Source organism: Gadus chalcogrammus, chromosome 15 (assembly GCF_026213295.1).
Source record: "Gadus chalcogrammus isolate NIFS_2021 chromosome 15, NIFS_Gcha_1.0, whole genome shotgun sequence".
In the NCBI taxonomy this organism is placed as follows: Eukaryota; Metazoa; Chordata; class Actinopteri; order Gadiformes; family Gadidae; genus Gadus; species Gadus chalcogrammus.
In genome coordinates, this window is record NC_079426.1 from 18,364,758 (window position 1) to 18,381,143 (window position 16,386).

A 16,386-nucleotide genomic window follows, 5' to 3' on the forward strand; every position below is an offset into this window, starting at 1 on the left:
GTTCTTTATTGACATCCTTGCGGAAACCAATATGGCCTCCATATGTTGTTGTGATGGCCCTCACGCGTCCACATAAGCACATGCACATGTCGTGCGAGCTCCCGATGCCGTACAAACGCAGGTCTGCTGGGAAGGGTTAGCTTAGTGACAGAGCGCTTGGAAGGCTCGGGGAATGGGGAGACATCAATGGCTGGCTGAACAACACATGGCTGCAAAAACAAAGACACACAGGTCACTGTGATCAGGCTTCTTGTGAGACTAATTGCGCCATTCTCTCTGCATGGGTTGTTGTGTTGCTAGCCAGGCCTCTGAACTTCTGCGAAGGGTCTTTCTAGTGGAGCCAAAGGGTCCCTGGCTGTGTCCATACCACCCCTGACTACCACACACCCTATGGAGTCCTTCATCACATGCCAAGCCAAGGCGAGGCACCGGTAGAGCAATCAGGGAAACATCAGAGTAAAAAGACCATCCAGCCATTGCTTTTTGGATGTATGTAGCAGTGGTGTGATGTGGATTTCATTAGCGAAAGCGTTTCATCACCTTTCTCGGAGATGTATATTTATTTATGAGATAACTCCCAATGAACAATGTTTCGTCGTTAGGATCATCCTCATCCAGTGATTATTTGCTTTGCGTTTGACGTTTTAACGCGTCCCAGAGGCCCTGTGCTTTTGTGTGTGAGCCACCACAGCCAGCTGGTAAACCTCACCGGGATGCGAGCATTGCCTGCGCAGCAGCAGGCTGCAGAAGACAAATGTACACCATGGTGAAATAGTTGGGGGCGATGCCAAGTCCAACAGATCTGTTAAGCAGGACTCAACAGGCTGCATCTGGATACAGTCCCAACAAGACATATCCACAATTACGGGAACCATTGCTGGATTTTTCATGCATGTCATTTTTTTATGACAGGAGCAAAGGGAAAAGGGGAATGAGATGATGAAACAATACCGAGCCGAGGAAGAGATTTGTTCCCCATCTGTTGATTATGAAGCCATGTCGGGTATTGCCAGTGGACTCCACTGTCCTCCTCCTCCTCTACCTCCTATTCCTCTGTTGTGTTCCTCTCTGTCTTTCCTTGTGGAAACCCACAGACCCATTTAGGATCTAGACCTCAACATGAAGAGATCATTAGGATATGAAGACCTGAGCTGGCAAGAGGCCAAGAGATCCCTCCCCCCTGATGTCTAAACTGTCACAAATATAATCACCTCATTAGCCTCCGGGATGAAATAAATTGCTCACTTCTGTTTTAAAGCACTATGTTAATCTATTTATAAAGCTTGAGAAGATAAATGTGACTAAACAGTCTTGAGTAGCCAAGTAGTTAACACATGAAACTCAAGGACAGTTAATATGCAGTCTAGTGATACAAATACGAGGAAGCATTTCAAAGTAACATTTGAAACCCTTGAAAGATTATATGTTTCCCCAAAGTTCTTAAACCCAATGATGATCGATCAATTAAGTCATCAGTCACTGTAACCACATCGCATCGCTGTAGTGGCTGCAGAGTATATGCTATTTATATCACGACAGAACAGAACCCACCCACAGAAGTGAGGACTTGACCAAAGTGAGTCTCTCTCTCTCTCTTTCTTTCTTCTCTCTCTCACACATACACATTCCCCCTCTTCTTCATCTCTCTCTCTCTCTCTCTCTCTCTCTCTCTCTCTCTCTCTCTCTCTCTCTCTCGTCTCTCTCTCTCTTCCTCTCTACTCCTCTCTCGCCTCCTCCCTCTCCCTCACCATCCTCCTCTCTCGCTCTCTCATCTCTCTCATCCTCTCTCTCTCTCTCTCTCTCTCTCTCTCTCTCTCTCTCTCTCTCTCTCTCTCTCTCTCTCTCTCTGAAGTTTGGACTTCTGCAGCAGCCAGACTAATGTCTTCCCCAGAGACAAGGGGCTGACCACAGACCCCAAGAATGGACGGGCCCCTGCCACCAATAAACTCCACATTCCCGGTGAGATAGAGACCGGCTCTCTTTTGTTTTAAGGGGTAAGACATCAACTTCACATTTTCTTTTTGTCATAGACATGGAATAGATTATCGATTAAGGGTCGATTAACGTGACCCTCCTATCCACCCACCATGCAATCTTTCAAAAGCTAACCTGGCAGTTGTGACCCAGTGTCTGGTGGAGTATATGACCATGTGGCATGAGTTCAATGAGACTTAAATCAATGGTGGAGAGGGGGCTGGCGGTAGAATAACATATTTCAGACATACTGAAGATGGAAAGTTCCCGGACAAATTTATTACCCAGTACATCAAGACGTCATTCATGAGCTAATGAAGTAAAGGTTGAGTTCATCAAGAGTTGTGTAGGACTTTCCAACCTGCATATTTGGTTTCGTATTTAGTTGACGATCAAAAAATTCAAAATGTTGACCCCGCGTCAACTTCAGCTACACGTTATCCGAGAAATCACAAGAAGAAACACAAACAGGGTGAAACGATTGCCTTTATGCCCATTATAAAGGCGTTGCGGTTTTATAGTTATGGTTTAAACACTCCAGGAGACAGATGTTTGACTTCAGGAGCGTTTGTTGCTGAGCTAAAAGCAGGGAGACTGCATTGCCCCTGGCTGTGGGCTCTGATGACTGTGTTTTCCCTCGTATAACGTTTGCTCTCCCTTATGCCCTCTCATTATCTCTACCCTCACCCATCCTCTAATTCCCCCCTCAACTACTTTCACCGACCCCAACACTGACTGATGTACACAAGCACAGACCATTTTTGCAAACACAAAAATGTACTAATTTTGACACACACACACACACACAAACACACACACACACACACACACACACACACACACACACACACACACACAAACACATAAATATGTGTGTGCAACTTGCTGTTCCTCTAGACTGGGGTTTGAGTTCTATACGACCCTTCTGAAGCCAACGACTTGTTGGGTGCCTGACTACCTCATCAAGGATTTAGGATACTTGAGTGGAACTTGCACTCTTCCACACCACAAACAAACAAAATTTAGAGAAGGACAACATCCTCCTTGACTTTGAGGGGAAGGCATGAAGGCCATCCCTTGAGTTGTTAAAAGAGCAACACTTAAAAGGTAAAAGACAAGGGATTCAAAGGGAGATCATACTGGGGCTGTCCATTCTCTGCTGAACACAAACAAAGCATCTCTCAGCGCACTTCTTAAAGCTTAAGGATGTCGACATCCTAAGCCGATACAAAAGGGGGGCGTTGAAAAGTCTGTACCGAATCCTGAGGGTCTTTTCAGAGGAGCCAAGTAGCCGTGATACTATATAGGCTTCCTAATGCATTCTGCAAGGCCCTGAAGACTGCTAAGCCCCTAGCTCTTGGCCCAACACTGTTTCAAATTATATACATTTCACCCAGTCCAAGAGACCAAACCGGAAGGAAGGAGCTAGGATCGGCTGCATAAGCCATCCAACAAGAGTTAAATGGAGGGAGAGAAGCAGACACACACCGTTTCAAACCTGATTCCTGAAAAAGGAATCACGTCTGTGTGTGGAAAAGGATCAGAAAAGAATCGTTATTGTCCTCAGTAATGTTTCTGGATACACTGGCTGCAGCCAGTCGCACCGAAACGTGCCAGCAAGGTCTGCACGCAAGCGGCCTTAACTAAGGCCTGTTGGCTCCATCTGCATTGCTCAAGGGCTCCTCGGAAGCAACGTCTTCAGGTGGGGTCGTATAAAAGAAGGATTGTTTGCCTTAACGTGTTAACATCAACAACAGCCTAACAAATGTTTTATTAGGGAATGACATCAAGGGTAATGTTGTTTTGGATAGCTCTGATAACTAAGTGTTCTTTCAGGATAATGTGCTTCGACGGCCCTAATCACTCGCAGTTGGAAAGCTTGCAAAAGCTTTCAGTGAAAGTTACCATTTGAGGGAAACAGCACTTGTAATTCCTCATTTTGCACGGTGTGGACGCACCGTTTAGTTCAGGGGATCAGGATTTCGTCAGCAGAATTGGACGCACAAAACAATGTCCGTACTTACGACAAGCGTGTTTGAACAATGTATTTGGTGCTTCTACACTCATGGGCCCTGAGGTCAGATGTACTGTAGAGTCTCTGCAGCCAGAACGCTGCTGTGCAGAAAGCCACAAGGTCTCATAAACCTGCTATTATTAATGTCTTCTGAAACATTCCACTGCTTTGCATGTTTCCATGGGAAATCACAGAGCATTATACAACAACTTTCCTGCTCCTTGGAATATTTTTCTTAGTCCAGCAGCAGCAACATAGTTTGTCTTTTATAGTTTTATCAAAACTAATTTGGGCTCCTAAAAAGAATAAAGTGATGTGTTTTAGTTGTTCAGAGGGTGAAGAGAGAGAAAAACAGAGTGAGAGAGAGAGAGAGAGAGAGAGAGAGAGAGAGAGAGAGAGAGAGAGAGAGAGAGAGAGAGAGACAGAGACAGAAAGATAAAGAGAGAGCCACACAGACCCAGATAGAGACAGATAGAAAGAGAGAGAGACACAGAGAGTGAGTAAGAGAGAGAGGGAGAGAGAGAGAGAGAGAGAGAGAGAGAGAGAGATACAGAGAGAAAGAGACAGAGAGAGAGAGAGAGAGAGAGAGAGAGAGAGAGAGAGAGAGAGAGAGAGAGAGAGAGAGAGAGAGAGAGAGAGAGAGAGAGAGAGAGAGAGAGAGAGAGAGAGAGACAGAAGGCCTTCTTACACGGCCAAGCCGGTTTAGTCGCGGCTTGGCACGCCCGGCAATTTCACTACCCTGCATGTGTAAAACCGTGGGGGTATACTCGCCCGTCGTCACAGAGCGGGCATTCTTGGTTCACTGGAGAAAGCGGGGCTGCGCACGGACAGTATTAATTAATTTGCATACAATGAATGTTTCTATATTTTTATGATTCAAGAGACTCGCATGCAAGAATGAGTATACATCTGAGTGTAGGCAAAAAAATCGTACTACTATAATAGCAGGCCTGTCGCATCAGTTACTCAAAGTAACTTATGTGCACATGTGCCAAGCAGCCTGCAGATCACACACACACACACACTGCACGCGCAAACGTATACATACATCGCAAGCACGCACATACACACCGCATAAATACACCGCATACATACACCGCACACACACGCACATGTGCACGAACAAACACGGAAACGCACACACACGCGCGCACACACACACACACACACATGCACGCGCACACACTGCACGTCACGACAAGGGCAGCGACATAAACACGGAAGCGCACACACTTTGTGTGAACAAAATATCCTGACATTTGTCACCTGAAAATCTCCTGAATAATACTACCCCTGAGGTAGTATTTTCTGTAGGAAATGTAAATTAATTTAGATGTGAATGAGGAGTAGAAAGTCGGTATTTCTCGCACCACTTCAGTGGGCGTGTTGTTGACGTTTCTGCATGACATCGAGTGGCCCCCGAAATGATAATCAGCCTGTTGCATTTTGTTCGCTGAATGGTTAAAAAATATTTAAATGTTGGCACTGCTTTTAAGAGTCATTTGTGGTGAACGAATGTTATACGTTGTACAATTATAGGCAAAATGTTATTATATTATGCGTTCTGAAATTTGTTACTTTATCGAATGGGTTTTCCACATTATTGCTATGGGTTTAATTACAAGTAGAAGTTGAGCTTTGCGCGCGAAAACTCTAGTATTCTTCATTTGCTGACCACTTGTTTTTATTTACTTATTATTTTTATTTATTGTCTTTGTCGTAGATCACAACATCTTTCCCGCTGCGTTGTCTCTCTCTAGGCAACGCAGCAACACCCTACCCAAGTCCCGCCCCTGGAACTGCGGAGCCGTCTAATTGCATTTACATCACAATGAAACCGCAAATGTGTGTAGGGTCCGGGAGGGTAAATTGGGGTGCTAGATCAAGCCGGCGATTTACCTCGGGCAGTGTAAACGCGTGGACCAATGCCGGGAAAAAGGCGCGCATAAGACGGGCATATTTGGCATTGTAAAAACGTCTAGAGAGAGAGAGACCGAGACAGAGACGGCGATACAGAAAAAGAGAGCTACAGAGAGAAAGAGAGAGACAGAGACAGGGACGGATGGAGGGACACTAGCGTTGACTGACCGGGGCCTCTATCTTGATGAGGGCAATGTCGGACTTCTCATCCACGTCTCTGATCTTGGCGTCGTAGGAGGCGCCGCTCTTCAGCTCCACCTTGACGCGGTGCTTGTTGGCCACCACGTGGGCGTTGGTAACGATCTGCCCGTCCTCCGCCACGATGAACCCCGACCCGCTGGCCACCGCCACCTCCCGCTTGGAGTACGCCATCCTGGAGACCAAACACACAGGGGAGCAAGTATGAGCGAGTTTTTGTGTTCGATTAGGATTCTTTGTGTGTGTGTGTGTATTTGTGTGTGTATGTGTATGTGAGTATGTGTACGTAAGTGTGTGTGTGTGTGTGTATGTAAGATTATTCTTTGTGTGTGTGTGTATATGTTTTTATGTGTGCATCTGTGCGTACGTGGATGCATGTGTGTGTGTGTGTGTGTGTGTGTGTGTGTGTGTGTGTGTGTGTGTGTGTGTGTGTGTGTGTGTCGTTAGGTGTGTGTGTGTGTGTGTCGTTAGGTGTGTGTGTGTGTGTGTGTGTGTGTGTGTGTGTGTGTGTGTGTGTGTGTGTGTGTGTGTGTGTGTGTGTGTGTGTGTGTGTGTGTGTGTGTGTTTGTGTGTGCGTGGGTGTTTGTATGTGTGCGTGGGGAGGCAAGGGGGGATAGGAGTATGAGAGTGAGAGTACATTGAGTGACATTCTGCATTCTTGCAACATGGCCGCCTCTATCATTATCTCAGTCAGGACAATAAATAAAGAGCAGACTTAGGCTGCATCCGAATACCTAGTACCTACTATTTCTGTCTAGTGTCTACTACTTGACCATACTACACTTGACTGTGTAGTACGGTCTCCAGACATGCGTAGAACGCCTCCGAACGCCGCCGAAACTCCACCGGATGTTTGGAGATGACGTATCTCCCCCCAGATGGCGGCAAAATTTACCTGTTTTCCGTCTTGTTATCGTTGCTATTAAATAAAAAAATGTCTCTTTCTACGCGAATGGCTCTTGAAATGGATATCTCTGCTAGAAGGCGTCGTCGTCGGTCATCTCGTAGAGCGACTTACCGGCAGGTTATGTTGTATATATGTGGACATTTGGTAAGTCATTTTTTTGGAATAATAATAATACATTTACAGTTATTTGTTACTCCGTGAAAAAGACGATTGAAGTAAATTTTTCCTTTTTTATTGAACACACACACACACACACACACACACACACACACACACAAATAAAAAGCCGCTGTTGGTGGTGTCGGGTCAGCCATCTCTTCTTCGTTTGTTACCAGACTCCGGTTGCATTGTGGGATAGCGTAGTGTGGTCCGTGGTTCACTTTGGCGGTAGTATGCATTCGGAAACGACTTCCGTACTACAGAATGCATACTGAGTATTCGGACGCGCTAGATTTTTCGCATACTACAAAATGCATACTATATAGTATGCAAGTACGAGTATTCGGATGCAGCCTTAGAGTAGGAGGAGGAGGAAGAGGAGGAGGAAGAGGCCGGCTGTACTGCATGGCGTAACTGCTGAGTGGAAACCAAGCACAACACTGCTATTTGGTTTAAGAAAGGGAGAGTGTGTGTGTGTGTGTGTGTGTGTGTGTGTGTGTGTGTGTGTGTGTGTGTGTGTGTGTGTGTGTGTGTGTGTGTGTGTGTGTGTGTGTGTGTGTGTGTGTGTGCGTGTGTGTGAGAACGTGGATGGGTTTGCGTGTGTGTTTACGTATGTTCATGTGTATGAGTTTATGTGTGCATGTGTGAGTACGTTTGCATGTGTGTGTGAGAAAGATTAGCTATGTTTGTATATGTATTTGTGTGTGTGTGGGTGTTTGTTTGTGTGCGTGGGAAGGCAAGGGGGGAGCAGGAGGAAGGGGGATAGGAGTATGAGAGTGAGGGTACATTCTGCATTCTTGCAACATGTCCATGATTTTTTTAGTTAATATAATTTGTGTTTGAAATTGTAAATTAATTATACTTGAAGAAAATATTTTTGTTTTGGGAATTTTCTATTTTTTAATCTCTAACATTATCTCAGTCAGGACAATAAATAGGAGACTAAGAGTAGGAGGAGGAGGAAGAGGAGGAGGAAGAGGCCGGCTGTACTACATGGCGTAACTGCTGAGTGGAAACCAAGCACAACACTGCTATTTGGTTTAAGAAAGGGAGAGAGATAGACAAATAGGGGGGAGTGCGATAGAGAGAGGGGGAGAGGAAAGAGAGAAAGGAAAGAGGTTGAGAGAGAGAGAGCGAGAGAGAGAGAGAGAGAGAGAGAGGGGGGGATAGAGAGAGAGAGAGAGAGAGAGAGAGAGAGAGAGAGAGAGAGAGAGAGAGAGAGAGAGAGAGAGATGGAGGAACAAGAGAGTTAAAGAGAAAGAGAGCCTCATCTTTAACCCTGAACCCCTACCCTTGCAACTGCTATATTAACCTTTGCCATTAACCCTTCCCCTTGTATTCCCCCTGAGAGCAGGCGGTGCCTTCGTACCTGTATTTGTTTTCCATTGTTGTTACAAAAGGTTGAGAAAAGGCCACAATGGAGGAGGGAGCCATCAAGGCTTGTGAGTTTTTAATCAGAAACAGGTTGAAATGCTGGAAGAGGCCATTTCTCGACCTGAGAACCTTAATGTCAACTTATATTTTCACAGAGGTGGGTTGGAACTATCTACGTTCATAAAGAACAGTGTCTAACTCATTGTCTATGGGTCTGTGAGGATGGTCCAAAGCCGATAAAAAAAGTATGTTTTTTTTCAAATGATGAAACACAAGGAAACAGAGAGGCCGACATTCAAAGCTCCAGACGCACAGAGAAACACAGAAATCCAATCCACAGTCCGCCTTTGAAAACCAACAACACACTTGGAGACCAAAAGCATCCAGCAACACAAAAGACAAGGAAAAGCCAGGACACAAAGGGTTGTGTTGGAGACGGAGGAGACATTGACAGATGGCCCTGAGACGCACTAACAGATTCAAATGGGTGGATTAGAGAACACCGACAGACAGAACTATGCGGCGATAATCCAGGAGGAAAGGAGGCTATGAAAATGGGAGATGGTACAGAGAGGTGAGGTAATGATAAAGGAGAAGAGTAGAGAGGAGGCGAGAGTGTTAAATGGGAAGAGCCAGGAGATCTCCCTCTCTCTCCCAACGGGGGTAGAGACCCAATAACTATGGCAGGTGGTCCATAGACCCAAGTTTGTGTATGGAAGTCCTGCTACACACACACACACACACACACACACACACGCATACACACACACACACACACACACACACACACACACACACACACACACACACACACACACACACACACACACACACACACACACACACACACACACACACACACACACACACACAAGGTGCACACCACTTACTTGCGGAAGAGTTCAATGTGAACGACGGACGGGGCGATTTTCTCCACCACGTCGGCGATGAAGTTATATTTGTGTCTCGGGCTGTCTGGGTTGTCATGGGCTGGAAACACACACACACACAAACACACACACACACACACACACACACACACACACACACAAGATGTCAGTATCAGATATTAGTGGGTAAAGTACAACATAGCAAATGACAGCGATCCTTATTACCACGGAGCAGACTGGAACCATTAATGAGACATTTTTGGCTTTACTGGAACCTCCAACTAGCTGCAGCGCTAAGTGTCCACACAGACCCACGCTCCAGAGACAAACATTTGAAATGCTGTACAAATTGTGCTCTGTACATTATGTGTGGGATGGCATGTGTGTGTATGTTTGTACAAATGTGCCTGCATTTGTGTGTGTGTGTGTGTGTGTGTGTGTGTGTGTGTGTGTGTGTGTGTGTGTGTGTGTGTGTGTGTGTGTGTGTGTGTGTGTGTGTGTGTGTGTGTGTGTGTGTGTGTGTGTGTGTGTGTGTGTGTATGCGTTTGATTGGGTTTTCACACATGTACGTGCCTGCAATGTGTGCGTATGTGTGTGTGCGTGTGTGATTGCGAGTTCATTCTGTAATATTATCATATTGTGAAGACAAACCTCAGATCTATCACTAGCTCTATGGACAGAGCTTGAGCTAACAGGGAACAGTGTGGACATCTCTCTCCTCAGAGAAGGAAATGTGACACATGTAGCTAGAAAATGCATGAGTCCAGATCTGCTTTACCTTGGGACAAGACAAAATGCAGCTGGTTGTCCTACGGTAGATTTACTTTACTGCCTCTTTGACGTTTTATACACACAACCACGCATGGACACACACACACAAACACACACACACACACACACACACACACACACACACAGCCTCTTTACACACACACACACAAAACCGCATACAGACACACGCACACACACACACACACACACGCAACTGCCACAACTGCCTCTTTACTTTTACACACACACAAACAAATCCAGGTACATGAATAAACACACAGTCTCACACACACACATACACACACACAAACACACAATCACATTCACACCGGTCAGTCACAGACACACACACACACACACACACACACAGCTACACATACACACACACAGACATGAATGCAGGTGCATACACACACACATACACACAAACACATACACACACACACAATTAATTTGGTTCCATTAACACATGCACCGCAACCACCGCTGTAGTCTAACTGAGCCCGGGTCTCTGCCAGGCAGTGACAACATGGCGGACATGTCGGCAAACGACAAACCAGATGTGAGGCGCAGCTCTCCTGTCCTCTGCCGGCTCTCCTGAGTCTGATTCGGTCAAGGTCGACGAAGTCATCCCCCGCCACGCTGTCGACCCCCAATTTATAGACCTCTGAGGTTCCTCTCCCCAATAAGGACTCCTCCGCGGAGGGTCTAGGGACTCTCCAAGCCCCAGAAACAACCGAGACGTACCCAGCATCAGGCAGAGCTGAGCGGGCCCAGACCGACTCGTAGGGCCCAAGGAAAATAAACACAATTGCCCTGGAGGCCAAAGCCCATAATGGGTCATGACGTGAGGTGTTAGTCACTGTGTTGGTGTTGGCCCGGTTCAGGGAGAGAGCTGGGTGACATATCACCTGATGATGGCCATTACCCAGTTTTATATCAAATCATGAGTTATATTATAAGGTGATCCACACAATGAGCTCATCCATCACACGTCACCTGCTCCATTTTGGGCGGGCTTGTGTGTGTGTGTGTCTGTGTTTGTGTGTTAGGGTAAGAGAGAGAAAGAGAGACAGACAGAGGGTGATAGAGACAGAGAGAGAGAGAGCGAGAGCGAGACAGACACGCTCACACAATAGGATTTTCCAGACAGTTAAACTGTAATGAACTTGGTTAGGGGAGTCATGGCCCTGGAAAGGCATGTTATGGCACACTGAGCAGACAGAGGAGAGGAAGGAGACTGAAAATATGTTAATATGACCTGAGAGAGGATCCTTTATGTATTCACCACAGAGGAAATGCAATTATTTAACGCGGGTATATGATTTGAGGTAATGCTCAAAGTTTCAATGTTTTATATATTTTTCTTTCTTTATAAATCCACACTTTCCATATGCTTAAGTAGACAGGCACACACACACACACACACACATGACGCACACTTGCCTGCATGCAATAGACATACACAAACACTCACCATCAAGCATTCACACACACAGACACACACACAAACATACAAACACACCTACAGTCACACGCAGACAAACACACACGTGTACACACGCACACACACACACACGCACACCCCCCCCCCACACACACACACACACACACACACACACACACACACACACACACACACTCACACGCATATCCACACACATCCACACAACAAATGACCATGAACAAATGCACATGAAGTTTGAATTCATACTGGTCATAAATAGAACACAAATGCGTCCATGAAACACACACACACAAACGCACACACACGCACACACAGGTTCTCCATTAAAAGACCCTTCCCCTCCCGTCCATCTGTTTGGGTTCCTCCATGTTGGCCGGAAGAGTATCTTCTATATCCTCTAGAGGAGCTTTAGACATGCCTGCTAGAGGTAACCTACATGTGCTCAGTACTTCTACAGCTGTTAGTTACTAGTAAGTACCTCCAAACATGTGTTCTGTGGGCTACCACCAGGGCACAGGGCGACAACAGATGTTGGCTAAAAAAACCTGAAAGAGCATAGAAATGCTTCATATGAGCAAGTTAAATACAAATATTAAACAACAACAAAAAAAAGTACAAATACGGACATGAGGATATGTAAATGAAGAAATACAATAAAAATACTAACAGGGAACATTGTGCCCTTCATCCAAACCGATGTGTGGTGGAATCTGAGCTGGTGTCTGCTGGTGTTTAGCTGGTAGTGTATGACCACACGCTGTAAACTGGGTGTAAGCCCTGAACAAATCCCTCACCAACGGGCTCAGCAGCAGGGCATTTCTCCACCTCTTCAGTCGTGTAGCTTTAGTGATTAGCAATTAACTAGCGATTAACTTGTAAACATGAACCCAGATGAGCAGCACCTCTGTTTATATGGCATTACAGCAAAGAATGTTCACCGCTCAGAGGATCAATGCAACTGAAATCCTATAAGCGCTGACGTTTTATGATACTTTTCCCGGCCAAGTTTCCTGGTGGCTCCGGTTGTTGCTAGAAAGATGACTTGATGGAAGAATCCCAAGTGGTGACGGAAAAGAGAGCAGGACTGGAGTCCGTAGGGGGAGTAAAGGGAAGTGACATCACCCTGTTTGTTTTAATGGCTTATCAGCGTAATCAAGGGACAGAATAAAAAAAATTACATGATGCTCTCATGAGTGTTACGAAACAGTACTAGTGGGCTTTCCAACTGCAGATGGGAGAAGTGGTGTTATGCGCAGTTCATTTAAGATAGAGAATGAAGAAATAAAAGGTTGATATACAGATACAGACAGACAGACAGACAGACAGACAGACAGACAGACAGACAGACAGACAGACAGACAGACAGACAGACAGACAGACAGACAGACAGACAGACAGACAGACAGACAGACAGACACACACACACACAGACACACAGACACACAGACACACAGACACACAGACACACAGACACACAGACACACAGTCACACAGAATGATGTACAGTGAGATAAACAGAGAGACATACAGAAACAAGCAGAGCAGCACTAGCAGCACGTCCAATAGCTGCCCCAGCACCACATCTCATACTTTAAAGCGTAAAAGAGAAAGTGGGGAGAATACAGAAGATAATAATTGTAATATGCATATCATACACACAAGTCCTACTTAGTAGTGTCACAAATCAAAACCCATGGTATGCCATCACAACAACAGTAACTATATGCAATCTGCATGGGCTTATATTAAGTCAAACCTATGTCAGTGAACACCCTAACTATGGCAGTTAACATCCTACCATAATTGGCCCAGACTTCATTGAATTCTCGGGCATAAATTCACATGTTTCTGCAACTGGCAAAGTGCTCAACCAAGGGGTGGTGGTCTTCAGGGGCAGTGATCTGTCAGGGGCACAGGTTCAGTCTTACCCACCTCATGTTCTCGCCTAAGCAAGCAGAGTGCCTAACAATCTACCTCACAGTCAAGGTGCTCGATGACAACATGCACACTGTAGGAGTCTTGTGTGGTAACCGGGGCCGCTACATTTGAAAGGGCATCGAGTGAGGTTTAGGGGGGCCCTGGTGTGTGTTGTTTGTGTGTGTGTGCGTGTTTGTGTGGTGTGTGTGTTTGTGTGTGTGTGACTTTGGAAAAACTTTGATTCACAACAAACCTCCTGATTCAAAGTTCAGCGCTTAAGTCTGAAACTGAAAACAGCCGGGTGATTTAGGTGACAATCAATCACCATAAAATGTGCTTAATGACAAACACGCTCCCTTATTAACATATTTAAGCTCAGCACGTTGTTATAATGACCATAAAACAGAGAAAGCCAATAGACTTTGCAACACCACTTTACCTTAAAATGCATTTCTCTCCAGTCCATCCATGTGAACCTACTGCAACAAACAGCTTATTACATACGTAAAGTGCCTGGCTCACGTTGCACATGGATATAGTGTGACCCATTGTCCCACGGCTGGAAACAATCACCCCAATGTTCCCAGCCTCCGACCCGTACCCGACTCCGTCGGCCTGTGGTGCACTAAATGGAATCAGCTCTTAAGGTAACAGGTGTGAAAGTGTGCGCAAGCACACACACAAGCGCACACACACACAAACACACACACACACACACACACACACACACACACACACACACACACACACACACACACACACACACACACACACACACACACACACACACACACACACAAACACACTCACAATTGAGCAAAATGATTGTAAAACCAAGTCTTCACAACATGCATTGTACCAATGGGTGCATAACCAATGATTGTACGCATTCCTTTACGGTGCACGCTGTACGTAGTACAAACGAGTCATGGAGATGAATGAGACTGAGGAAATATCTTGAGGGTACAGCTTCTTGGCCTGAGTTGCCTTTAGGGAGAACGTGCCTCATCTAGGAGAAAGATAATCTGTTTGGCATTACCTCCAATGGGTTAAAATAATAGTATGATGCTGAAAATACTCTGATATTAAACATACAAGGCTGAACCACGGCCACAAGAAACATCTAATTAGTGATTTTATAATGATATGAAAAAGAAAATTCACCAAATGTTTGCACTCTGGAGCTATAAGCAGCAACAGCCCTGTTATGAATCAGATGCATAGGTTGTTTAGTCAAATCTGGGTTTTAGACAGGTACAATTATTGTTCTGATTTGGAGACTATTATGATGAAATAGGCTAAACCTTATGAACTAAAATCTTGAATGACTTTAAGCACTATCCCACATGATGACGACCGAACCAGCCGACTGGTGTCCGTGCTGCATGAACCACGTACCTTTCCCACACGCTCCCCGCTGGATGAAGATCACAGGCGGCTGCTTGAGCTTCTGCGCCCGGCTACTGACCCTCTTCAGCTCACAGATGTTCCGGTACGACACCCCGTCGCTGCCGCACACGGGGTCGACGGCTTTGCACATGCACACGCCGCTCTTGCTTCTCCTCCGGACGGTCACCGAGCTCCCAGCTCCCCCCGCCACGGAGCACTCCAGCCCCTCTCCGCACATCGGGTCGCCCAGCTTCCCCGCGCCACCGCCGCACGTCTCGCCTTCCCCGGACGCGCACACAGAGCAACAGCTGCACGCGTCGAGGGATTCTCCCGCCAAACAGTTGCTAGGTAGCCGGGGGCAGCTAGACTTGTCGCATCGAGTCGGACATCCGATCACGTACCTGTTGGAGAGTTGCGCGACGGCGGGTGAGGTCGACGCGAAGGCGACGGTTACGCACAGCAGTGGCCAAAACATGATGGAAACTATTATAACGAAATAAAATTAGCTAGGTTATGGTTACGTTTTCTTATCTACAGTCACTTTCAAGCAGTTTGAAAGCTTAGAGCAGATTGTTTAACTTAACGGTGTAGCCCTGTCTGTCTGAGGATTTAGGCGCTACTGTGACGAGTGACGCAGCGGCCTGTTCACGCGCCGTCTGTGAAAGCAGTCGCGTGCTATCCGCCCGGCAACGTTTCCCCACAATCACAACAAGCGTTGGGATTGGTTCAGATTTGTGACGTCTCCAACACAATAACCACACAATAAACTATTTTCAGAATCCGTAATGTTTGTATTAACCCCTTAAGCACATGGTATGCTGTCTTATAAAGTGAATGATTTGGTGTTCTTTGCATTATTAAAAGATTATCCAGCTGATTTAATCACTATCAGTTTTCTTTGATAAACACAGTAAATTATTAATACAATGAAGGGTTGCGATCTGCAAACCATGAAACATCTACATACATGTTGCACGATGCCGGGTAAATCAAAAAAATAATTTACCACTTAGGAATGAATTGGTTGCTCCTGGCTTCAATGGGTTTAGAGTAGAAAATCCCAAGGAGGATGTAGAGATCGAGATGACGATAATGTCGTAGGCTTTCCATAATCAAACATCAAAATGAACGCTAATTGGAAAATTGGAAGTGCAAGTCTAAATCCCCATTCATTATGTTGTCATCCCATGTCTATAAGCAAAGACTTCAGTCCCCTGAACCTCATGATTAGAGAACGTCGTGATTGACCTCACCAGGGCCTTGCCAAGCTTTAATGACAACTAATGAACCTGATTTTAGATTGAACTCCTTCTATTCATTCAGAAACACGGAGGGTTAAACTTGAGGAACAGATTGAGAGACTGCAGTAGAGATCGTCCTACTAATTACGCTTAAACACAACATG

General features: G+C 45.7%; 1 protein-coding gene across 1 annotated transcript in view; it reads right to left on the bottom strand.

Moving 5' to 3' along the window:
• LOC130405059 (serine protease HTRA1A-like) overlaps positions 1-15,634 on the bottom strand; it is a 24,961-nt gene extending 9,327 nt beyond the window's left edge. The window contains exons 1-3 of the mRNA XM_056610018.1: positions 14,991-15,634; positions 9,437-9,536; positions 6,077-6,281 (exon numbers count right to left, since the gene is read on the bottom strand). Of these exons, the coding sequence (XP_056465993.1) occupies positions 6,077-6,281; positions 9,437-9,536; positions 14,991-15,456 (771 nt within the window). The 5' untranslated portion in view covers positions 15,457-15,634. The remainder of the gene's footprint in view (positions 1-6,076; positions 6,282-9,436; positions 9,537-14,990) is intronic.
• Between the last annotated feature and the right edge of the window lie 752 nt (positions 15,635-16,386).